This window comes from Colobus angolensis, unplaced genomic scaffold (genome assembly GCF_000951035.1).
Source record: "Colobus angolensis palliatus isolate OR3802 unplaced genomic scaffold, Cang.pa_1.0 Scaffold101, whole genome shotgun sequence".
NCBI classification, from domain to species: domain Eukaryota; kingdom Metazoa; phylum Chordata; class Mammalia; order Primates; family Cercopithecidae; genus Colobus; species Colobus angolensis.
The window spans coordinates 379,358-405,485 of NW_012111031.1; the positions used below are offsets into that span (position 1 = coordinate 379,358).

Consider the following 26,128-nt stretch of genomic DNA (forward strand, 5'->3'; position numbering starts at 1 on the left):
CTTGAGCAAGAGTGAGCCTCTTTAGACCTTGAGCAAGAGTGAACCTCTTTAGACCTAGACCTCGAGCAAGAGTGAGCCTCTTTAGATCTTGAGCAAGAGTGAGCCTCTTTAGACCTCGAGCAGGAGTGAGCCTCTTTAGACCTAGAGTGGTGATCTAGAGAAGTGAACTCACTGGATGAAGCCAGGGTGCAGCCTGAGAACAGGACCAGGGAGTAAGACTGCATCCACATGGGAGTTAAGGTGTAGAACAGTCTCATCTCTATTCAGAGACCATGAGAACCACAGTGTATACCTCACCTGTTGTTTTCTTGATTCTTCATTTGATTCCAAAGTAGGGGCTGAAATAAAGGGGAAGCCTGGGTCTCCTTCCCTCAGGAATGGAAAATAATAATAGTAATGATAATGGCCAGCATTTATCGGTGTTTATTATGTGGCAGACCCTGCGTTTAGTGCCCTACACAGATTATGCAGATTATGACATTTGATGATTTTGGTAAGTCTGTTAGGAAAGTCTTGTAATCGTGCCCATGTTTGCAATGAGGACATTGAAACCTCAGAGGTTAAGAGGTTAAGAGTCCTGCAGTCCATGCTGTAGGTGGTGAGGAGCAGAGTGGGCTGTGTCTCAGGTGGCCTGGCTGCAGGTGGTGAGTCTTTACAGCCTCCTCCAGGTGGTCATTAAGAATGTTCTGGCCCTGGCCATCTCTCTCAGCACTGCTGGGAGGTAGTGAAGGGGAGGTAACGTTTTACTTCTCCACTCTTAGGGCTTTTCAGCTGGGCCTGAGAATTAAACCCACATAAGACAGATTAACAGGAGAAAAGCACACTAATTTAGTGCAAGTTTTACGTGACACAAGAGCCTTTATAAGAAGTGGAAACCCAAAGAAATAGCAAAACCCAAATGCTTTTATACTTGGTTGAACAAAGAGAGGTAATTGCAGGAAAGGAACCAAACTATGTGGGGAGGCTAAGGGAAGATAAGAATGATTTTGACAAGATCTGTTTGTACAGAATTCTCGTGGTCTCAATGTCCCATCCTTGATGATAAGAATGGTGCTTTCCTCTGGTATAGGGAAGACATCCTCTATGTGGGGCTTTTATTTCCCACTTTTAAGAAGGAAAAGGGGAGGGTCAGGGCACCTTTCTTCCATCTGCTATTTTTTAAGTGCCTTTAGCTCCAAATAGCCTTTATGCCACAGCTGCATAGTTTGGGGTGGCATATTCTGCCACTCTTCAGTAAGGAGCTTGGGTGACAGGTGCCTCCTTGGGGACTGCTCCATTTCTTTGTGTCACTCACTGCCTGGATTATATATGTGGCCAGGTGGCACCATCTGCCTTAAGCTTGCAGCACAGGGAAGGATTTTCTGGAATCCCGATTACTTTTTATCATCCTTATAACAAGCTCCAAGGTCAGAAATACAGAATGGGATTCAGCAACCTCTTGACTTTCTGTCCTTTGCCAGCAAGAAATTTCTTCCTTGACCCCCACTCTAAGTTGAAAATTAAAACAGGTGTGGCTAGACTAGATTAGCTGAAATTCTCTCTAATTCACCACACCTGCCAGCAGCACTGTGTCACCCGTGGCCAGCAGGGCCCCGGAGTAAAACAAAAATGCAAAGTACCTTGTTCAAAAAGCAGGAAAGAAGCACTGTTCAAGGGACTAAAATATAAAAAGCTTTTTCCTTTCTTTTGTAGTCTCTCTTTTGGCCTTTTTATTTGCTATTTAATGTCATTTTTAAGTGGGGGGAAATCAAAATGTGTAATTATTAGTATATATTTTACCATTCGTCTTAATTTTGTATAATGCCAGTTTTAAATGCAACTGTAAGAGCATTTAACTCATATGTTGAGTCACTGAAGTGACACAACTTGTGTTTCATCACTCTTATACGTATTTTGTTTTTACTGGAACATTGGAAACATTGTACAAAACTAACAAGTCTTCATTTTGCTTCTTGATATGGGCGCATTCTGCCCCCATTCTCCACCTTCTGCTCACAGATGGGTAAGGAAGGTCTGAGAGGAAAAAATAGACTAATTTAGGGGTCAGAAAGGGGTTGTTGGGGTTCCTTGGTTGTTCCTGTTTCTTAGAACATCATTGCCTTCTGTCTGCATCTGAAGCAAGTTCTGGTTCAAATGAATATATCTTCTCAGGACTGTCAGCCCCCTGCTTACTTGGTTGAAGACAAAACACTTTCCTCGTATTGGCTCCGAGTCTTGTGGAGTAAATGTGAATATTGGCGGTGAAGAGCAGCAGACGCGAGCATTTCACAGGCTCCCTCTGCTCACACGTATGCCTCACTGTCCTGTCCAACTTCACTTACAATACACGATTTCGAGAGAAATTTATTTAGAATTTCAAGATGGCAACAGAAGAGCGTCAAACCAGATGCTGGGTCCTCCCAAGCATGGGGCCGTTAAGTTGCATGCCTGTGAAGCTGGCTCTGGTGATAGCCTTGTATCCAACTCAGGGATGTTTGGAGGGGAGGAGTGAAATTGGGGCAAATAACTCTGTGTGCCTGCCCCCATCAACATTTCCTGGAGGTGAAGGTCAAGATGGGCATGGAGGGCAACTTCTGGGGTCTCTTTGAGAGAGGGGCAGACCCTGCCCTGTGCACCCTGCCCGCTGTGGGTAGCAAGATCAGAGCTGGCATTTGGTGGTGTGCACATGAGGCTCCCAGCTGGAGGCACTTGCAGCCTTAGATCTCTTCTCTAGAGAAGACAGATTCCCAGATAAATCCTAGATCTTTGACAATTCAAAACTGCAAAGGGCCTTGCAGATGAAGCCAGGTACAGTGGGCGCTGTATAGTATAGAAAACCCAACTCAAGCTGGCTAAAGTAATCAAGGGGATTTATTGGCTCCTATACATGGCAAATCCAGAAGTAGTTTAGCATCAAGGGTGGTATGATTCCATGGGTGACGAATGTCACTGAGAACCCAGTTTCTTTTCACCTCTCCTCTTGCCTCTCAGCATTGGTCTCATTTGCAGGCCGGCTTCCCCTCATGGTGGCAAGAAGGCTGCCAGCCACCCCCGGAGTGATTCATTTCACCAGTGGCCAGGAAGGGAGAAACCTTATTTCCGGAAGTTTTGTCAGCAGAGTGAGAAAGCTTTTTCCTGACTCTCAGTAAATTTCCCAATATAAGTCATGAGCCCACCTACTAATAACATATCTGGTAAGTGGGGCTCTTCTGGTTAATTGAGGGTGAAACTTCATGCCCTTTTCCATGGCCAGGGTGGGGTCAGCTTCTGCTAGAGTACATAAACGGCACAGGAGAATGGGGAGGTAGGGAGGTGGTGGTACCCGAAAATAATTGAGGTGATGACCTAGAGAGGAAGGAGCAGATGCTGCAGAAGCTACCATGACATTCACTCAGAGATCCTCTGTCAGCTCTCAGCATGACAACAGGACTCAGCAGAAAACACAGATGTGTGATGCTGTCAAGACTCTGACAGTGGGAACTGGGGGGCAGGCCTACCCGAGAAGCATTCAAATTCACACTTTCAAAAAAAAATTACTGGCCAAGCAAAACCTATATCTGCAGTCCATTGAACAGATGAGGAAACCAAGAAGCAAAGTGGGGAAGTAATTGCCTAATCATAAAAGTTGCCCCATACTCTGAGGTCCTCATGCATACATCTGTCACCACCTTTTACAGAAGAGGAAAATGGCTTCAGGATGTCAACGAATTTACCCAAAGCCACATGGCCAGTGAGTGACAGGGCCAGGATTTGGACCCAAGCCTGTGTAGCCCCCATTCCTTTGTTCTTTCCCAATGTCTAAAAGTTGAATTTGTGGCATTAACAGAAAGAAAAACCCGAAGCCAGTTCAAAGCTCTATTATACTGTGTGTCAGCAAGAAGTTTTAGGAGCCCACCTAATGTCATGGGCTATGGAATATATAACCAAATGAATGGAAAGGGAAAAAGATTTTGTGAAGCAAATACTTTAAGTGATAAAGTGAGTTGTCAGTGAATTTTATCCAGGGAAGAGAAGAACCATCTGCCCTGGGTACAGGAGCCCAGGAAGCACAGGGTGAATCCTGCCTGGCTCAGTGGATGCCGGCAGCTTCTGGTGTCCTGGCATAGGCACAGTGGCAGTTTATAAACTCCTTTTCTGTAAGCTGTCAGACTTGGAGAGGTCCTGCAGGAAATCTGGGCCTTGGCATCGGCAGAGTGATCACAAGAGATGTTCAGCTCTCTGAGAAATGCAAGTCTTGGCTTGCATCCACTGTGTGGGAGCCCCAGGCGAGCTGCGACCTTCTCCTCCTGTCTGCTGACTTGCCTCTGGAGAGAAAGTCAGGTTTCACAGGATGCTTAAGAAACTGCAGTGAAGAGGAAATGCAAGGGTCTGTGTGTTTCTAACCCAGTGCCTGCCCCTTCTTCTCCTTGCAGCCTGCTTCGTTTTTGTGCTCTGCGCTTTCCTGGCTCTACCGCTGTCCATGGCCTTCATAGGTAAGCTGCCTGCCGAGCTGCTGGACGCCACAGGTCAGCCAGGTTGGGGCATGGACCCAAGGCGTGTAATCTTTAAACATTAAATATGTGTTTAAGAAGAACTGGCCAGCCCGATGATTCCCAGACACCTATGTACCATCTCAGAATGACTTGGTGAAGATTTAAAAAACACACATTCCTGGGCCCCACCCTGGGAGATATCAATGCAATATATCTGGGTGGGAACAGACACCCTCTTTTAGAAATCTGTCCCCAGATGATTCTGATCCCTCCAGCCCAAGTTTGGGAGTGACTGGGCTAGAGGTTTCCCAAAGTCCTTTCCCAGTTCCTATGTTCCCTTGTGGAAGCAGGAGGTGAGCAATACAAAAAATGCACCTGGCGCTAGGTGACGTATGGGCACTCTATACATTTTTTTGCTGAATGAATGAATAAATATTTCCATAAATCACGTATATTAAACAACCTCATAATCCAGAAGTGTGACATCTAGCAGAGGTCAGGGGAGGGGCAGGATGGGGGAAGCTCCTTGAGTAGCTAAGAATTGTTATCACATGTCAGTGAAATTAATCTCATGCTCCTGAACACTGCTAATGGGAGCCCCTGAGGCCTGCGTACAGCACCTAGCTACCCCTATTTACCTAGAATCCCAGCATGGCCGGGCACACTGGCTCACGCCTATAATCCCAGCACTTAGGGGGGCTGACGCGGGCCGAATGCTTGAGCCCAGGCGTTTGAGACTAGCCTGGGCAACATAGTGAGACCTTGTTTCTACCAAAAAATTCAAGTCTTGACTTAAAAATTAGCTGGCTGTGGTGGCGTGTGCCTGTAGCCCCAGCTACTCGGGAGATTGAGTTGGAATGATCGTGCCACTGTACCTCCAGCCAACTCCAACAAGAGTGAGACCCTGTCTCCAAAAAAAACCAAAAACCAAAAAACAAAACAGAAAAGAAGCTCAGCAGGCCCAGTGTTCTAGGTCCAAGCTCACAGCATATTGGAGCAGTTGTTGCAAAACAGCAACGAAACACCCAGTACCCTAATTGCTTAATGGGTAGGAGCCTTCCTTCGGAGGTGATGAAAATGTTTTTGAACTAGATGGAGGTGGTAGTTGCACAACATTGTGAATCCACTAAGTGCCACTGAATTATTCACTTTAAAAGGGTTTATTTTGTTATGTAAGTTTCACCTTGCCACTCCTGCTGAAACCACAATACTAAAAATGGAAACAAAAACAGTATCCTTAGATCTGTAAGACATGAAAGCTAACAGCCTGACAGGAAATAAAAAAGAAGATAAGATTTTAAGGTTTGCAGAGAACTAAAACAGCCAAGTAGTCTGGGGCCATTTAGTGTAAGAGTGAACAATTCAGTCACTTCAGTAGGCCCTGGTGCTGTGATTATTACAGTGGAATTCAAAAATTAATATTTATCATATGACTCTGTTCTTCCAAGAAGAGTTCACAAGATGTTAGGCATACTCTGCTTAGGAAGTCAGGAATACTCTCCAGAGGGCATTCTATGCAAAATCTGTAAGGTAAGAGAACCCTAGCCTTTGGACCTTTGGGTTAATTATCTTTCTTTTTCTTTTCTTTTGAGACAGGGTCTCACTCTGTCACCCACGCTGGCGTGCAGTAGAACAATCTCGGCTCACTGCAACCTCCACCTACCCGGCTCAAGCGATTCTTGTGCCTCAGCCTCCCAAGTAGCTGGGATTACAGGCGCCCGCCACCACGCCTGGCTAATTTATGTATTTTTAGTAGAGACAGGGTTTCACCATGTTGGCCAGGGTGGTCTTGAACTCCTGATCTCAAGTGATCTGCCCACCTCGGCCTTCCAAAGCACTGGGATTACAGGCGTGAGCCACCGCGCCCAGCCAGTTATCTTTCAAATGAACATAAGTGCAACAATTCATCCACCAACAAGGCTGCATAAAAAAGACCCCACAAGCCAATTCCCATGGATATTATATTAAAATCACCACATCCACTGCAGAAAGAGGGTTTTGGAGGTCTTATTGCTTCTAGAGCAATATTGGTTATAGAGTTTGTGTTTGGGGTGATGAAAACATTTTGGAAATAGATAGTGGGGTTAGTTGCACAAGATGATGCATGTAATTATGCCGATGAATTGTACACTTAAAAATTGTTCAAACGGCAATTTTTGTTGAGATAATTTTATCACAATAACAAATATTTTAAAAATCACTACATCTGGTAGTTGTTATCAACTGAACTAGGGAGAGATCTAAAGCCAGAAAGAATAATCGCAATACTGCAGATCAGAGATACTGAAGATCAGACAAGAAAGAAAATCGAGAGTTTAGGTAGGTCCTAAGTAGTATGTGAGAACCAAGGGGGAAAGATGGCTTTTATTAAATTTATTAGGATCGTTTTAAGCCATCTGTGCACTGATTGACTCTCCTGTGAATAGCAGCTGTTTTTATTCACTGGGAATGAGCAGATATCTAAGCCATTACTCAGTGTTCATTTCACAGCTGGCTTTTGAATTGAAAGGCGGTCCATGTCCAACAAATTTGGCACCAAGTACTTAAAGGTCTTTGTGTGAAAAGGCTGTGTTGAGACTTGGAAAGTATTTCCATTTAATAACAAATCCGGCCGCACATCAGAGATAACTAAAAGACAAGCCTCCATAGGTTGGTGATTGGATCAATGTGTATATTTGACTGAATTCTGTTTGGACTCTGAATTTATAGCTCTCTGTATACCTAGAGAATTTTGTTCATTTCAGTGGAATATGGTGTAGTCATAGAAAAACAGTTTACTCCCTCTGCTTAAGTATCAGGCATTTATAGGGAATAAAATGTCAAATCAAAGCTAAAAGTCTAAATGTCATTTAAACAGGAGGCTTTGGTTCTACAGTAAGAATTCCCTTTCTTGGAATCTGTTGACAAATGTATTAGCCAGGGTAACTTAACTGTGCTGCAGTCACAAATTAACCCTGGAATCCCAGTAGTTTAACACTATAAGGGTTTATTTCTTGCTTATGCAAATTCCATCATGGGTCAGGGGGCATGGGGACTTCCCAGGCAATGTGATGACATAATATTCCAAGCTGCTTCAATCTTGAGAACAATCCATCTCCACCCATGGCTTCCAGGTGGTCAAAGCAGAGGAAGCAAACAACAAATCATGTATCAGTTTTTAAATGCTTTGGCCTGGGCTGGGCACAATGGCTCATGCCTGTAATCCCACACTTTGGGAGGCCCAGGCGGGAGGATCACTTGAGCCCAGGAGTTTGAGAACAACCTGGGCAACATAGTGAGCCCCCTTCTCTACAAGGAAAAGAGAATTAGCTGTGCATAGTGGCACATCCCTGTGATCCTAGATACTCAGAGGCTGAGGTGGGAGAATCGCTTGAGCCTGGGAGGTTGAGGCTGCAGTGAGTTGCAACTGAATCATGCTACTGCACTCCAGCCTGGGCAACAGAGCAAGACTCTGTCTCAAAAAGAATAAATACATGCTTTGGCCCCAAAATGTCCCACAGCCCACTGGTCAGAACTGGTCACACTGCCTTGCTACTCAACAAGGGAGGTGGGCAATGTCGGGGGGCACATGCTGGGCAGTCAGTGTCTCCCATAGCAAAGGTGTCTGTTAGAATTCATCTGGAGCTTGGTCGTTTGAGCCAGACTGGTCCCTGAGGGAAATGGGCATTTCTTCTTTATATATTAAATAGACACATTATATCATTGGTTAATAACAGAGCTAGAGAACAAAGACCTGAGAAAAGTAGACAGAGCATTGCTTTGGGGAGAAAAATTACCGTTAAGAAAGGGTAGGCATCTGGGCAGGCTGGCTTGGTAGTAATCTGTATCTGGTAGCTAAGGATATGTGAGCACACGTGTGTTTCCCAGCGTGGGGTCCAGTGACATGGTCAATGGTGATCATATGGTGACTGTGACTAACACAGCAGAGGGCTCGCTACACAAGGAGGAAGAGCGGCTCCTCCCTGCCACCTGGTCCTTGGAAGCAGAGTAGATGAGAACCTCATTCACAGAGTCACATTTTGGAAATGTGACTCATGAATTGAATCTTATTTTAAGCATATCAAGAAAACTGTATATTTAAAGGGATCCTTTGAATTCTGAATCCTTGAAAACTTGAGTTCTCATACACTGGCTATTCAGAAAAGAAGAGTGCAACCCATAGGCAGTTAATACCCAGAAAAAAGGTGCACTGACACCTGGTCCCTGCCCTGTCCGCGGGAGTATTTCTCGCCACTCCGCTGTGAGAGTGAGTTCTGCAGTGTCAATCCACTGAGCATCCTGGGGATCAGGTGACTGGTGAGGCTGAGCAGATCCCACAAGCATATGGTTTGCATGTTTAACATTTTGGCTTTTGAAGGTGTCCCACTCATTTTCAGAACCAGGCTTTGTGCTCTTGAATGTATTTCTCTCAATCATCTTCTGTTTGCCCTATGTAGGAATGAAATTTTTGGAGGACTGCCCTATACAGCCCCTCATACCTTTATATTTGCTAGTGGGTGGCATCGTCGGCACCTTAAAGGTAAAGTATCTTTATCTGTTGTTTGTAGTCCTTGTAGAAATTTAACTCACAGCCATCCTGGAATGCACCTGTTATTTGCCTGCTATTCACAGGGGAGCCAAAACAACTTCCCCCTAAGCGTGGTTGCTGAAGTGATGGGGCTGGCTCCAGAGACACAGATTTTTCCAGATGCAGGGCATCTACCCAGGGCTGCGCTTCTTTGCAAGAGCTTCCTTCCTGCTGTCGAGTTCAGTGTGCTAAGCTGTGGCTTTGGTCTGACAAGAGTTGATGCAGAGGAGTCCCTGACTGCCAGTTATACCATTGAATTCAGCCAGTGAAATCATGGTCTTTCTCTGCGCTGCTGCTGCTTTTTTTTTTGGGGGGGGGGGAAGCTTCCTGTTGAAGGCAGGGTTTGTATTTGGTTAAAATATGTTTGATTTAGCAGTTCCTATTTCTGCTTTTAACTATACCTCCTAGTTCTCAATTGACTAACATAGGATTAATTGGCTGCAGTTATCAATCAACTATTAAAGTATTCTCATGCCTGGGGTAGGAGTGCTTCTCTATGACTCTCAAAGTTATGTAGTTAATCTGCTCCTGGGCTGTATTGACATTTGTTTAAACAGAAAAAGCAACTGAAGAAGAAATATCAGGGGCGTGCACAGCGTGCAGTTGTTTTCAAGATCCCTGGCCCACAGCAATGTTACACCTACCAAGAGAAATTTTGGTCAGCCTCCATAATCAACAACTCTTCCCAGCCTTCCAAGCCCACCTCACCACTTTCTATATCAAAGCCAGAAAACACAAGCATCCATTTTCCCAAGATGGTTTCATAAAAACAAAGCCGTAACACAAGAGAAAACTGAGTTAAGAGTGCCAAGTATGAACTTTTATTCGGAGCCACTGTTGGGTTTCTTTGCCAGCTGCCTTCTGGTGCGGGGATCCTTGGAGAGATCCTGGCCAGTGGAGCTGGTCATGCTGTTGATCTAAGACATCAAAGGAATGTCTTGAAAATTGTTCTTATATGCAACTGGTAGCCACAAGCTCCACTCTGTCGTGGGAGACGTCTGATTTGGGGCAAACCTTTGGAGGCTTTTGTGTCTGAGGTAACCTCCCTGTTAAATGCCCCTATCTCCTAACAGCGGTCTGGTGGGCAGTGTCCTAAAATGTACAAATACACACGATGGTCCCCATCACAGTATCCCCATGGGATCTACCTGGGACTCTGTTCAGCTCCAAGAAAACCCAAAGGCTCTTGGCTCAGCGGAGCCACATTTTCCCCATAGCCCCCACAGTGTTAAGGGAAGGCTCTGATGGTTTGAGTGCCACAGAGATGCTTAAAACAAGAGCAGCGTTTTTAGCAGTAATTACCTCTGCCTCTCCTGTTCTCACTCGGCTACCTCATCATGAAGCTGCCCAGTGGAGCTTTCCTTTAGAGATGCTGCTGTCCGTGGGGTCTGTTCCTCTTAATAACAGCAAACTTTTCCTTTCTGAAAGCCAACCCAGGACCCAAAGGTAATTTATTTTAATGAACAAACTAAGGCCCTAATAAGCAGCATTGATTTTTTTGTCCTGGCAATCTAAAACCGTTTGAAGCCAAATTAAATTTTTGTGCTCATGATGGCAAGGTAATATACAGTGAGTCCATAACCATTAGAGCAGCGGCAAACAGGATTAGAGTCCCCAGAGGCAGAAGTTTACCTGTAATAATGATGGTTTGTATTCAGCCTCAGAACCTGCCGAGGGGGTCCCAACATCCTTCCTGAAATGCATCAGATAGCTTCACAGTATTGCACTCTATGGAGAGAAACTTGAAGAGACGTGAGCTGACATTTCATGGAGCTACCAAAAAGAACTGAGGGTTATGAAGATCAGGAGATGAATTAAGTAGGCTGTGACCTGCTTTTTAAAAAATAAAATAGAAAATTAGAGTGCCTAGTAAGTTACATATTGTGTGATACTTACATATGGACATGTGTGTTTGGGTGAGTTGATTTATCATCCTAACGGGGACACTTTTGAGAGTACAAAGCAGCCCTAATAATCATCCTGCCAGAACAACAGCATAAACCAGGACTTCTCTAAGCCAACAAGGACATGCAGTTACCCAGTGCCTAGGACTTGGCATAAAATGTATTTGTTACTGAGGGTCATGTTAAAAGACAGTTTCCCAAACATGGATTCAGTGACCATCACCTACCTTGCACTCCCCTCATCTTCCCACATCACCCTTCCTAGTGGCGATTGCTACCCTGGTGAGCATGTGCTCTTTGCTGATGCCATGCTGATGACTCTGCCCTCATCTGGAGCTCATTCAGTCCTCGCCATGCCCCTTTGAGGCAGGTACTTGCTTCAGGAAGGATTCTTTGACTACTAGGAACAAACAGTCAGCTCTGGCTAACTTAAAAGGTCATGGATTGGAAGAGCTCACAACCTCAAAGGTTAGTGGGAGAGAAGGGGGCCAGGTGGCTCCAGAAAGTCTGGGCAGTGGGACCCACTTGCCACGGCTCTCTCCTGGGGCTGATTCCTTTCTCCTGGCATCATTGTAGCCGAGAACCAGTCCTGGGAGGGCAGCCAGATCTATGGACACGTGGTAGGTGGGGGAATTCCTCCAAGGAATGAGGCCCTGCAAGGAAGGGAAATGCATCTGAGTGATGGAGACTTGAGCTGGATTCTCAGCTCCAGCTTACAGTGAGGCAACAGCAGAGCTGGTGTTCAACCTAGGCTTTCCCAACCACACAGCCACGGTCAGCCAACCTACTACCGTCAATTGGTTTTTCCCCTACCCTAAACCCACCACCCTTCACCTTTGCCACACCACTCCCCCTCAGAGGAGGACCCTCGCACCTCTCCTTGTGCATAGGGGTCCCAAGTGTGCCCCTTCTTCCAAGCAGCCCTCCCTGGATGAGTCAGCTCTACTGTGAGTCGCTCTCTGAACTCCCCTAAGGTCTCACTTTCCTTTTCTTACGGAGATGTTCTGCCTCCCAGCCAGGCTGCAAGTCTTAGGAGTGAACCATCCAATTTAATTCCCTCCGATTTAATCATCAGTGTACTGTGGTGTAGACAGTGGTCAAAGAGGTGTGGATCACTGCCTTTCTCGTTCTCTTACTCACTGTGGATCTCACTGAAGTGACTTAACTTCTCTGAGCCTTAGTTTCCTCATTTGGGCAACAGGGATAATATGCAGCCCCAGGCGAGGATGGACATTAAAGATCACACATACCAAGCATTGAACTAACCATCCTCCTTAGGTTTTGTAGCTTTACATAAGTAATAACTCTCCATTGTGGAAAGTCAGAGAATGCAGATAAGCACAAAGAAAAAAATCAAAATCATTTGTAAATTTCACCACCCAGAGAACATCACTATTGACATTTTGGCCCAATGACTCCAGTTTTGGTCCTGTGCCCATGTTTATTTAGTACCTCTTGCCTCAGGCTGGGAGAATTCGTTGAGATAATGTATGTCAAGCACTTTGCTCAGCACTGGGGTCTCTTTTTGTACAACAGCCATTCCCAGAATCACTATCACCTCCTCACGGGTAGCTCCCAGATCTCCGCCAGGAGTCCTCACCTCTCTCTGTTCACCTGCAGGCTCTGACTCCGCCCCCTGCGGGCCACTAGCACCTTCATTTCCATCCAGAATTTTAAATGGAACAAGTCCAAACCTGGAGTCATCACCCACCCAAAGGCATGGCTTGGGGTTCGCTGTTCCTATCTCTCTCTCTTTATTTTATCCTTGCTTCTCTTCACAGTTTGGAGCCCAGTTAGCTGCATCTCTTGGCTCCTGCTTGCCCTTCCATTTCACTCAAGCTCAGAATCTCTCCCCGCCTCTGCCAGTCAGCTACATCCTCCGTCATCCAAGGATTCTTTCTAATGCCCTGCTCTTCAGGGTTAGGGGTGCCATGAGCGTGGCCTCGGGAGAGGTAGGCAGCCTAGGAAGCCGGAGAGAGCAGATACACAGGCCAGGCTTTCAAAACATCACAGATCAAGTTGCTAGGCAGAGAAGACGGGGAGCTGCTAAGGGATTCCTTAGCAAAGACCACCTGTGTCCTTCCACCGCTGCATTTCCAGGGGAAGCGTGCTCCCCTGTGACAAAGGCATCTGTGGCCAGTTAGAGTTGGGTGGGTTGTGGTGCTTTGTGTAACCAAGTGGGAGCAGAATTTCAAAGGCGTGTCAGGCTGGAGTCAGGGATCATCTGCCAGGGGCACAGATGGTCTTTGTCCCCCAAGAGCATCACTCCAAGGACAAGGGTCTGTGCTCTTGACTTGAAAGGTGTATGAGGACAAGAGAGACAACACTCTCAGTCCACAGCCCCACTTGGGAATTCCAGATGCCTGAGATGGGGAGTGGTGCAAACTTGCAAGAAGAGAGAAAGCAGGCTGGGCGGGCCTGGGGTGGGGAGGAAACGGCTCACAGTACCCGGATTTGGCCAAGCCTGTTACATGGCCTGGAAGTACCAGGGAAAAGTCTGCTGGGGGTTCCTCCCAAGAGAGAGGGATCTATTTCAAGGCCTCTAGCATGCGGACCAGGTGTCATTTTTACGTTATGTGTGGGTGCAAATGTGCTAGCACAATACAGGGGAGAGTCAGTCTGAACCTTGATGAGGAGACGAGTCACCCCAGCTAACCCCTTGTCCAAACCATCTCACACATCTAAAAGAAAGACGCCACTGAGGATGCTGGTGATGAATTTATGCCTTCATTCTTGCCAGTTTTAATTCTCATTCTTCAAATTAAATTTTGCTGCTTGGTGGCATTTCTAACTCAGTGTGTGCACTTTTCATGACACCTTCCTCTCTCTCCTCTTTCTCTCTCCCCAACACCCCCGCCATCGCTACCTTCTATCCCCTCTCTTCCCCTCTACTTTGCTGCTCTGCCCTGCCACCTGGCTCCCCACCACGCCCCAGGTGTCTCTCCTGTTGTACGACTCCACCAGGATGAGGCGGCTGCTGTCCAAGGCCGTGGTGATCGATGATGATGACGATGACGAATACCCCTGGAGGCAGAATGCGCACAGATACTACATCCACCTCCTGCTGAGCCTCTTCCTCTTCCTCTGGTTCATCCTGGGAAACTACTGGGTCTTTTCTGTGTACCTGCCTGATTTTCTTCCCCCTTTCCAGCAGCCTCAGGACTACTGTGATAAAACCCTGTACCTCTTTGCAGTTGGAGTCCTGGCACTCAGTCACACCGTGCTGGGCTTGCTCCTGCTGTGCAGCGGCTGTGTCTACCTGTGCTCCAGGTGGAGACTTCCTGCCGATGAAGACTGATAGCTGCCTTGTCCAGCATACCATGTATGCATGTGCACGTGCGCATGCGTGCGTGTGCGCGCGCACACACACACACACACACACACACAGGTTCAGGAGAAGGGCATAAAGGTAATAAAACCTTCCCTGAAGGCATTTAAAAAGCCACCCAAACACACTGAATATGATAGTGGACTAAAGAAACTCTTGCCTTCCTAGTCATGGGGAAATCACTTCTGCTCTTTTCAGAGTAGGAATTTTGTTCTCACAAGAGTTTTCAAAGTGATAATTGTTTTTGAGGGGATGAAGTGTGAGAGGCAAAGAATGGGAGACCTTTTCAAATCATAGTGCAATTTCAATGACTGGTACAAGAACAAGGTTGGTTGTTGCTACTGCTGCTGTCATTCAGTCATGGTCACCTTGAAGTTATAGAAAGTGCACAGACTTTCAAACAAGATATATCTTAACTTCACTCATTATGATGACTTTTGTTATTAAAAGGAAAAAGAAATTCTTTTAGTGACTCTAGCTGCCTTTTGGGAAAGTGAAGGTGCAGTCTCTTCCAGCCATGTATCAGATGGTTTTGATGTGATGGGTGGAACATCCCAAGGTCAGCTATAAAATCTGCCAACGTCAAAGCAGTCGCTTCCACCTAGGGGGCGGGCTGGCCTGCTAGCCAGGCGTTGCGCCGTGTGCACCGTGTGCCGCTGCTGCAGGTTCTTTGCTCGGCCTTGAGTCTGTCTCTGCCCCTGGCTATTCGTGTACCTCTCTATGATCTGCGGCTGGCTGGGTGGCGTAAACCAGCTTTGTATGTTTCTGGACAGGTTGCATGAGTTGGGTTGCCGTCAGTGTAGCTGTTTTTGGTTTCTGAATTTAACTATCAAATGATAGCTCCTCAACCTGATGACCAGTTAGGCTTTGGAAGCCTTTTGTAAATTGAGATGTCTGGAAGTCCAGGATGACACCAAACAGTGACCACTAACCTTCCCTCTGGCTGCCGCTGTCGAGAGATGAAGTCCAGGTCTATTGTCAGTGCTTGCTAGGGAGCCTCTTTATGAGCAAAGTCTCATGCTTTAGAATTTTGTATGAAGATGCTGTCATGAGTGTTTCTAGGGCAATGCCCAGTGGTGCGTGGCACCTGCTTAACTGTGCTTCTTTCAGCCACATGCATAGCCTTTCTATATATTTACACACTGCTGAACTGTGTTTATTTTTTAATTTTTTTATTTTTTTGTGCTTTCTCATCAAACCAATCCCTGAGTGGCCATGAATGGAGGCACCTCCCTTCATCAGAAGTGTCAGCTCAAACCAAGAGGCTCATTCTTCTCCGTGGCTTTAAGAGAAAGGCCCTGTGAGTCCCAAGGGGTCTTCCCATTTCAGTTTAGAAGCTCTCCCCGGGCAGTCACCATTGGTCCCCCTTTCCTCCCAGGTGAGAAGAAAGTGCTTGGTGTGCCATCTGCTGGACAAAGCAGGAACAGCCTTTTTTTGCCCCTGTCTCTAAGGGCAGTTTCTGTTTTCATTTTCACTCGAGCCATGACAGAAGACCAGCGGGTGTGCAGTTTGCAGATCCTACCTCACCTATGATGCCCGATTCTATCCTCACTGTGTCCCATGTTGCCCTCTCCGTGTCTGGGGAGAGTCTGTGGGCCACGATACTGGGGTGGCCAGGGGTTCCATGGGCTCCACTCCCACTGTCCTTTCCCCAGTCCATGACTCGTCAGCCACTCCCAGTCACGTAGCCAATGCTTGGACATCTGTGAACAGCAAAGATCTGGGCCCAGGGACACCTGCATGACTCCCACATGAAAGCCTCTGAGGCTTCTGTTGCAAGGGCCTTGGCAAAGGCGGAAAGAGCTGTGGACAACCATGGGCATGAGGATTTCTGTTAGCAGATGGCAGGTACTGGTTAGTGCTTTGGATACATCATTAGTTAGGTATCAAAAGTTGGACATTCCCAGTTTCTGGTAGGCATGAGTATCACCAGAGTGTTGCAGAAATCCTTCCCAGAGGGAGTAGTGGATGAAGTATGCTCATTCTCATATGCACCCCCCCAGCCCACCCCCAGTTGCAATGGAGAATATTGGTCATAGGTCCTAAATAATTGCTAAAATCTGGACTATAGTTTTGGCTTTCAATTTCCTTGTCACCAAAGCAGTAAGGAAGAGGTGATGATCTCTTCCTATAAGTCACACATCTTCCCTGGTTTGAGGTTACAGTGAGCTATGATTGCACCATTGCACTCTATTCTGGGTGACAAAATGAAACCTTATCTCTAAAAAAACAAAATTACCCCCTTCTGGAGAAACAGGTTAGATCTGAAAGAAAATGTTCGTGTGCATTCATTCATAGAGGGGACACTGAGGGGTTCAGTGGGTGACGTCTGCAGCGCAGCAGGCTTTGAATGATAACTGACGAAGGCCTCCCTCAGGAGATGGTGAGATGGTTATGATAAGGCACATTTCAAGAAAGAGGCTCTGGGGCTAAGGCAAATGGTCTATAACCATGGTTCTTTGAAGTCTGGCTTAATCCAGGGATGACATCCAGACTGTCTAGGAAGGGCTGAGCTGCATGCCCTTTAAGTGATCACCTGTTAGTATAATTTCACTCAGCTGGAGGTGAGTGTAAGAAGTTCCTGGTTATAGAAGAAGTTATAATCCTTGGCATGGCCTGAAGTAGGCATTTCACACTGATGTGAAATGTGCTGTGTATACCTGCAGAATGAAAATGCCCATCTAAGACTGGCCCAAGACCGGGGCAGCCTTCCTCCATGGGAACCTGGCAAGGCAATGGGAAGTGGACATGGGAGCACCTGAACCTTCCGGATGCTATGAAACCTCAAGGGAACAAATTATGTGGCAGAGAGGGATGATCAGTTCTTCCCATCTGAGAAAAGACTGCAGCAAAATCAACTATATGTTGAAGGTCATTTTATTTGCTACATCGGGCATCATGCTAAAAACCATTCTTTGCCTGAATCTGTATAAATGACAGTTGAAAGCAGTAAAAGTGGGACCGCATCACGGGAGTCAGCCACACCAGTGGTTCTCAAACCTTGGTGAACCCTCAGAGCTACCCAAGGACTTGTTTGCAATGCAGAATCACAGCCCCCAGAGACTGTGACTCGTGGGGCCTGGCTGGTTCTGATTCAGTGACCGGAGAACCACCTGTGTGCACTTGGGCCACACATACAGCCTGGACTGGCTTGTGTCAGGCCCATCTTGGTTGTCACCATGAGGACAATATAATGTTGTTTCCAGTACTTCATATTATTTCCTTCTCTTTTAGTATGAGAAGTGGCCGAGTGGTCAATAGCTTTCATTTTTGTGTAACTGAATCTTGTGCTTCATTTCCTTCTGGGCATTTTTCATTGTTGATGAAATAAACTTTGTTCAATTTGTTCCCCAGTGTCTTCCTTGAATACCCCAGGGGAAGAGAATCCTCCAGTCCTTGGGACGCTTCATTTGTTCTTTCTTCCAGTGGGATTCCCGAGGGTAGACTGTGTCCACAGAAGCTGACAACCTGTTCTGGGCAAATTTTGCTACATAAAACTCAAAACCCTCAGGTGAGCAGATGAGTCTCTAGTGGAGATTTGAGAAAAACGATCTAACACAAAATTCTTGTTAGTAATCCTAGTGATAATTTATCTTTTGTAAGTATAGAACTAATAAGACAACTAATCTGTCTTTTCTAGAGACAGAATTTCAGTAGTTCACTTTCAGGTTAGCCTAGCATCACAGCAGCTAAGTTATCTTGGATATCCCAGGAGACAGCATTTTGCCATTGCAAGCAGAAGAGAAATAAGAGAGGAGTGTTTCCAAATACATCTGTTGTTTTATCTCTCTCTCTCTCTTTTTTTTTTTTTTTTAAAGAGATGGGGTCTTGCTCTGTCACTCAGGCTGGAGTACAGTGGCACAATCAAAGCCCACTGCAGCCTTGACCTCCTGGACTGGGGTAATTTTCTCACCTCAGCCTCTTGAGTAACTGGGACTATAGGCATGCCACCATGCCCAGTCAGGTTTTTGGTTTGTTTTTTTGGTTTTTGTGGGTTTTTTTTTTTTTTTTAGAGATGGGGTCTCACTATGTTGCCCAGGCTGGTCTCAAACTCAGCCTCAAGTAATCCTCCTGCCTCAGCCTCCCAAAGTGCTAAGATTACAGGCATTAGCCACCTCACCCAGCCCTGTTGTTTCCTCTTAAGACACTTCCTTCCTTTGTTATACCGGTCAGCTTTTAAAACTTACTGCATTGTTAAGAGAAGTAAGCTCTGCTTCATAGGCAAAGGAAAAGCAACTGGGGCTTGCTGCTGGCATTAAGAGTTTGCACATACAGCATGTTCCCAAAAAGCCTTATGACTCAAAACATCCCTCTGTTCTGATCACTTCTACTTACCCTATTGGTGGGGGAGGGGTCTCTGTCCTAAATAGTGGGAGAAGCCCAAATGCACCCCTTCCCCCACTGGACAGATGAGATGGACAGCAGCTTATTAGTCACTAGACTCACTGCCTGGGCGAGGAGGACACAGCATGTTATGTAGGGCCACATGGGGCTTGCACTTGGGAACAGAGTGGACCTGCAGGGGCCACGAGGGTCATGCCTTGTAGTAACAGGAGGACCAGGTAACCCTGTGTTCCCATGGGAGGAGTTTCCTGTCTTGCTTGAGTAATTTCACAGATGGGCAGTGAGGTGAAACCCATTCGGCTGGTGCCTGGGTGAGGGGCGGTGACTGACTGGGGACTGGTCAGGTGGGAGACCTTGCCTGCTGGGTAAGGGGCATGCCTGGTGAGGGCAGGGGAACTCACAGTTAAGCTCTTGGGCCTCTGTGAGGCTCAGAGATGTCAAGGCCGCCCATAGAATTGTAGGCCTTAGAATACAGCCTCCTAGAGCCACCCCTGCCTTTCTTGTGCCTTATTCCCTGGGTTATCTAGTCCTGGGTTCAAATCTCTTTGAATTTTCTCAAATTCTCAATGCAGGAAGGGGGATGTAATCAATGGTGAGATATACATTGTCCATGAAGTAAAAAAATAAAAGTCTTCTTGACCACCATCAGGAGCAGATCAGAAGCCTCGCCGCCTGCTTACCAAGAGCAGGCTGGCACATCCTCTTCTCCAGCCTTCCAGGGATTTTTCCCACCATTGCAAAACTCTTGCCGTCTGATTGGACTCATGCAAACTGATGTTTTTCACTCTTTGTATCTTTTTTTGAGTATTTCAGCTGCTATTTAATACAATGTGCTATAGCCTGTACCTTTCCATGGCCATCAAAAAGAAAACAGAAGAAAACATTTCCTACATCAATTTACAGTTTATACATTTGTTTATAAGGAAGCCAGTTTGGGTTCGATTCCCAAGTCACTGGGGAAAGGGGTTGAAACCCAGATTCCCTTGGGATCCCTTCTGTCAGCCCAGCGTCCCTTCCCACCCCCAGCAGCAGGTGCTGGTGCTAATGGTGCACACCTGCACCCTTTTGTGGGGGCCTCCTTGGTTGACTGGAGCCAGCTGCTGAGAGTTCCTCCGCCCCCTCGCAGTTCACCCCACCGACAACCATAGCTAAGGGCTGAGTTGGGGAAGGGGGAGGAAAAGCCCAGCTTGTTTCAGGGCAGGTCAAACTTGAGGCGTTTATGCTCCAGAGCTGCCCGTGAGATCAGGTGAAAGCAGGGCTTCATGGAAAGCCACATCCTTTCCCAGCGCTTCCCTTTTCCCTGTGCCTCCTCCCTCACCCTAGTTCATTTCTCCCGAGACCACACCCTCAACATATCCCTTATTCCAGAGCTTCATCTCTTCTGCTTCCAGGGAAGCTGGCCTAAGTCAGGGTTATTTCTCCACAGCTGGAGGTGTGACATAAATTACTAGTATGTCCCCTTTTACAACCCTTTTTATTTTCCTAAAATGACGATTTTAAAGCTTTATTTTTATTATAAAAGTGATACATGCTATGGCTGGAGATTCAAATCATGTCAAAGAGTATGAAGTAAAAAGCCCAGCTTGTTTCAGGGCAGGTCAAACTTGAGGCGTTTATGCTCCAGAGCTGCCCGTGAGATCAGGTGAAAGCAGGGCTTCATGGAAAGCCACATCCTTTCCCACATCCAGTAAAAGATTTGAAGCCCCCACACCCAACTCCTGGTCCCCAAAAAGGTACCCAGTGTTAATTCTGTAGTATCTTTATGGAATGTCTATGTATCATTAAGCATAAATATATGTACTTTTTACATAAATTATGTCAGACTAGGCTGGGCATGGTGGCTCACCCCTGTAACCCCAGCATTTAGGGAGGCCAAGGCCGGCAGGTCACAAGATCAAGAGATCGAGACCATCCTGGCCAATATGGTGAAACCCTGTGTCTACTAAAAATACAAAAAATTAGCTGGGCGTGGTGGTGGGCGCCTGTAGTCCCAGTTACTTGGGAGGCTGAGGCAGGAGAATGGCGTGAACCTGGAAGGCAGAGCTTGCAGTGAACCCAGATCGCACCACTGCACTCCAGCCTGTGCAACAGAGCAAGACTCTGTCTCAAAAAAAAAAAAAAAAAAAAAAAAAATCAAAGCCGCCTACTTAAGGACCAAATTATCCTTCCAATATCATGTGATTGTGTGAATACCTACAGCTGAGATATATTCAGCAACAGATACAAGACGGAAGCAACACCTGAATAGTGCAGAAATTATAAAATGTATTTTAAGTTACATAACAAAAATTAATAATGTACCACAATGAGGTACCATATCATACCCATCAGGATGGATGCCATTAAATAAAAAAAGGAACGAACTCTGAAGATAACAAGTTGGTGAGAATGTGGCGAGACGGAGCCTTTGTGCAATACTGGAGGGAACATAACATGAAACAGCAGCTAATGGAAAACAGTATGACAGGTCCCCCTAGAATTAAAAATAGAATTGCCATATAACCCAGCAATTCCACTTCTGGGTATACACACAAAAGAACTGAAATCAGAGTCTTAAAGAGGTATTTGCATACTGATGTTCATAGTAATATTATTTACAATAGCTAAGAAATTGAAGCAATCCAAGTGTCCATCTATGGATGAATGGATAAACAAAATGTGGTGTATACACGCAATGGAACACTATGTAGCCCTGAAAAAGAAGGAAATTCTGAAACTTGCTACAACATGGATGAACCTGGAGGACATGACACTAACTGAAATGAGCCAGCCACAAAAAGGCGAAGTGTGATTCTACTTAGATAAGGTCCCTAGAGTAGTCAAATTCATAGGGACAGAAAGTAGAATGGTGGTTACCAGGGGCTGGGGAAGGGGTCAATGAGGAGTTCTTGTTTAATGGGTACAGAGTTTCAGTTTGGTAAGATGAAAAAGTTCTGAAGATGGATTGTTGCGTGGCAATGTAAATGTACTTAATATTGAACTATACACTTAAAAATGGTTAAAATGGTAAATTTTATGTTGTGTGTATTTTACCATAGTCAAAAATAAAAATAAGTATTCCTCAGTCCTCCCAAGCCTCCACAGTCGCTCTATATTAAATAGCTGGCCAGTGTGTGGTCATTTGGTCATTCTATATACGCAGGGCCATGCTGCAAACCCAGTCTCACTCTTAGTGACTGCAGTGCTCAGCACCCAGCTCTGAGTGCCACAGGCTTAGGGGTTTGGGAGTGGGAGCAATGCTGGTAGAAAAACTGTGGGAATTATAAGCTACCCCGTCACACCCAAGAACAAATCAACCAACCAAAAAAAGGGGAGGGGACAGTAGTGGAAATTTCTAGTCCCACAAAAGTTACTAAAAGAAGAAACGAGGAAAAGCCACCATGGGACACATCCCTCATCCTTCCAGAGAAGGGGTTAAGCATGTGGCGTCTGGACCCAGACTGTCAGGCTGGGATCCTGGCTGTGCCCCTTTCCAGATGCATGTGATCTTGGATGTGCCACTGAAACTCTCTGTGCCTCGTTTTCATTTGTAAGGAGATTAAAACAATGCTTGGCACATAGTAGGTGGAGCATAAGTATTTGTTAAAAGAAAATATTCTTTATTTCACCTTCATTACAATGCTATGAGGACTGTATAGTTATGCTCCTCTGTAGAGGGGAAACTGAGGCTCACGGAGGTAAAGTGTCTTTTCTGAAGATGCCTCAGAGCTGAACGTGGGCCTTCTGACACTCTCTCCCAGTTCTCACCTTCTGTCTGCACCCCTCTCCCGCCTGTGGAGGTGGCCCTTCTCCTGAGGCCAGCGGTAGGTGTGAGGTAGTACAGAGAGCGTGGTGGGTAAGGCGAGCTACAACCACCTCACCAAGCAGCCTGCATGCTCTTGCGCTACTCCTGCCCCAGGCACCACTAGAGAAAGCCCACGGCTTTTGCACTCAAAACAGAACTTGCTTGTCGTAAAACGGAAGCCCTGGAAGCAGGCTGCATGAGAGTTTAAGACGAACGCGAGTCCCGTTTGTGGAAAATCACTTTCTCCATCAACTTGGCTATATGAAGGCTAACCACCCTGGCTTCACTACTGCCCCACTTTGGACCCATCTCACTGCCAATGTCTGCAGTCCTTGGAGGGTGGACAGGGCTGGGGAAAAAAGGGTCTTCTCTGCGTGTTTTAAATCTAAGTAAGTGATTCGTGCACATGGTACAAAATTCAGTGGCACAGAAGGCATTCAGTGTAAGCTGAGTCTGTCTCCCGCCTCGGCTCCCCACTGCCAAAGTTCTGGCCAGAGGCTCACGCTGTGATTAGTTTCTTGTGAAAGGAAGGAAACCCCTAAATCAAATTGATTTGTTCGGTAGGAAGTTGGTTCAGATGGGCAACAGACAGCCCTGGGCCGAGCCAGTCTGTAAAGGATGATGGGAACCAAGGGACACGGGGAGGCAGCCGGAAGGACCTTTCTACACGATGACTGTGTCAGCTGTGGAGTGGGGAGGAGGGCGGGCTGGTGTCTACCACGTACCTCTTCCCTGGGCTGCTGCTCTCCTCTGCTAGAAGTGAATGCCAGAAAGCAGTCGCCTTGGGTTTCTGATAAGGCTTTTGTGATAGAGGCTGGGATCCCATGACCCGCCCCCCACTTCTTGTCATTAGGAAGAGCTCAGTTCCTTAATCCATGTACAGGCAGGGTCAGCACCCGTGCATGGTCCACACTGAAAAATAAGGATCAGCATCAGAGACCTTCTTCCCCACTCTCTGCCTCATCCTCTCTCCCTTTTTGTTCCTTTCCCTTTGCTGTCATTTCCATTCCCCACCCCCAATTGCCCACTAAACATGTACATGAATGGTGCCTGGCTTCCTATGAGTTTACAATTTATAGTTATTCATCTTATTAACTAAGTGGCTTTGCCAGGTAAAATATTAAGGTACCATTGCCATTATGACCTTGTCTTCCATGATCTCATTGGCAGCTGGTGTTGCCATGACAACTTGGCTAGAGGAACTGGTATGAGCTTCAGTGGAAGGCGATATGAACACTGGTGTGTGTGTGTGTGTGTGTGTGTGTGTGTGTGTGTAAGAGGATACAGACTTCTCATCATGTGTATCCGTTGTGCAGAAAGCCATGGATTTCCACACCTTCTGCTTCTCCTTCCAATTTGGTCAAAATTAGCCTCAGGGATCTAAATCAATTGGAAGGGAACTCTGGAGGATGATTTCTTTGTTTGGCTTTTGGAGTGGCAAATTGGAACCAGGAATACAGAAGAAATATTTTAGTGGCTTTCCACCTATGGGAAATGAAGCGACCCTACCCACTTTGACGTTTCCCTTAAAAGCACCCTGGGCCTAACTTACTTAACATTCGTAAATTTCTTATTAGATGTATAGAAAGTTGGAGCTAAAAGGCGCCCCGGATGTCACCTAGTCTGGCCCTTTTTTTGTTCAGATGAGAGAAAGTGAGGCCCAGCAGCTGACTTGCCCCCATTTAGTATGGTGCAGCAGGGAAGGTGTGGACTCTGGAATCGTACTACCTGGCCTCAAAGCCTGGCTCCACCGTGTATTTACTGTAACCTGAGTCATTTAACCTCTCTCTGTTTGTTCATCTATAAAATGGGGATAATAGCAAGAGTAACCATATGGATCAGTGTGAGAATTAAGTGCTATAATCCACAATGCTTGGCACACTTTAAGCCTTCTATACATTTTATCACACAGGTCACACAGGGAATAACTGGCAGAAATTGGATTAGAATCCAGCTCAGCTGACTCCAGTTAAACCGGAAGATTCCTCTATGAACTCCATACTGCCCTTTGTTTCTTTGTGTGTGTTACTTGGCATCCAAGTGAGAGCGGAAGCTCATTTTGAGACTGGGGTTGGCTTTTCCTAAGACCTCTTTAATTGTATATAATGTATACACGAACTACCTCATGGATGCTTGATTGGAGGCTAACACTAGACACCTCATGCCCTCATGGAACCTTTCTTGAATGTACACTGCGTGGCTGTAAGCGTAGGGGAGAAAGGAATGAGAAGAAAACTTGAGGGAAATGAACACTTCTGATCACTTCGTATGAAACTAAGCTCTTTATAATGAATGCCTTTATGATCACAACCACCCCACGAGGTGCGCATGTTCATTCCCATTTTACACATTAAAAAACCAAGACTGAGGGCGTATGCAGCATGCTCAGGTTCACCTGGCTAATGCAGAGAGCTGGGTTTCCAGCCACACTTTTACGTCAAGGGGCCGCTGACACCCTCCAAGAGACTTGGTGGTTCAAAACTATTTCTCATCCCCGCTCTGTGAGCCAAAAGCCTATTTCCTGAGGTGGTCAGAGAGATGCAGAGCAGATTGACACCTTTTCCATCACGGACACAAAGAGGAGTGTATTAAAAACAGTATGTAGCCCTGGGGATCTAAAATTTGGCTTTTCCAAGCCAAATCAGACAGGCATTGAAAGTCACACGAGGCTGGGTGGTTTTACACAACGCCACTTGTTTAAATTTCATCACTCTGTCAGGAATAACAGCAACGTAGTGGTGCCTCAGAGTCCTGTCCAGAGGGGCGAGCTGTTCTGGGGAAATTTATTTCAAAAGTTATTCTGAAGTAAAAACTTGCCCACTGAGGGGTGAGGTTGGACAGTGATCCTATATCCTAGGTAATGAGGCTATTAAAGCAGCTGGTCTCTGTTCAGCTTAGTAAGTGGGACCCAGTCTCTGGGCGACTTGGGTAAACCGGTATAGACTTTAACAGGGTGAGCAGCAGTGACAGCAGCAGTAAGACCCCCATTTCTAATGTGGCGTTAGGGCTGGAGATTAGATGTGGACAGGGCTGTCTGAGTCCTACATAGCGGGGCTGGAATGGGGCTGGATTACTAGTCTGAGATCTGGGTTCATGCAGCAACCACACTTTTTTACTCACACTGTTCATTTGGGCTTGGGTGGAAGGAGGCTGATGAGGATTTGAGGGAAATCAAGGGACTCTCCCTGGCACTGTATGAAGTCGCAGAACCAATGGCAAAAGTTCAGACTTTGGAGACAATTACTTCTCGGGTGGGAGCCCCAGCCCTGCTTCTTGCCTGCGATGTCGCCAATCTGACTGCGCTTGCTGGAGACGGGAAATGTGGCAGGGCACTGCATCCCCCAACACATGTAGTAACTTAGAGAATGCCAGTTATTACAATAGCCCTTAAGATAACACCAATTCGATGCAGAAGTCTAAGCCTCGTCGTTTTATTCCACATGGTTTTCTAGGTAACCAAATTCTCGGAGGTGCGTTGCAGGGCCATCTTCGCATCCCGGCCATGCCCAGCAGGACGGTGTTCTCTAAATGGCACTGATGCCCCATTTCAACCCCAAGGAGACTGCGGACCTCGACTGCGGCCCCCACCAGGGCCGGTCCGCCCTCACTCCACCCTCTGAGGCCGGGGCGGAGTCGACCGGCCGGCCCGAGACCCCTCGCCTTCCTCGTGGAGCAAGGCCCCGGAAGCCGCGGCTCTTACACAACCGGGATGATGTAAGGGCGGGCAACTCCCGCGGGGCGGGACCAGGG

At 46.6% G+C, this 26,128-nt stretch overlaps 1 protein-coding gene across 1 annotated transcript in view; it reads left to right on the plus strand.

The window, feature by feature from the left end:
* Positions 1 to 17,597, plus strand: part of LOC105509676 — a 32,649-nt gene extending 15,052 nt beyond the window's left edge. The window contains exons 3-5 of the mRNA XM_011939028.1: positions 4,392 to 4,451; positions 8,888 to 8,970; positions 13,858 to 17,597. Coding sequence (XP_011794418.1) covers positions 4,392 to 4,451; positions 8,888 to 8,970; positions 13,858 to 14,220 — 506 coding nt within the window. The 3' untranslated portion in view covers positions 14,221 to 17,597. The remainder of the gene's footprint in view (positions 1 to 4,391; positions 4,452 to 8,887; positions 8,971 to 13,857) is intronic.
* Positions 17,598 to 26,128: the final 8,531 nt, after the last annotated feature.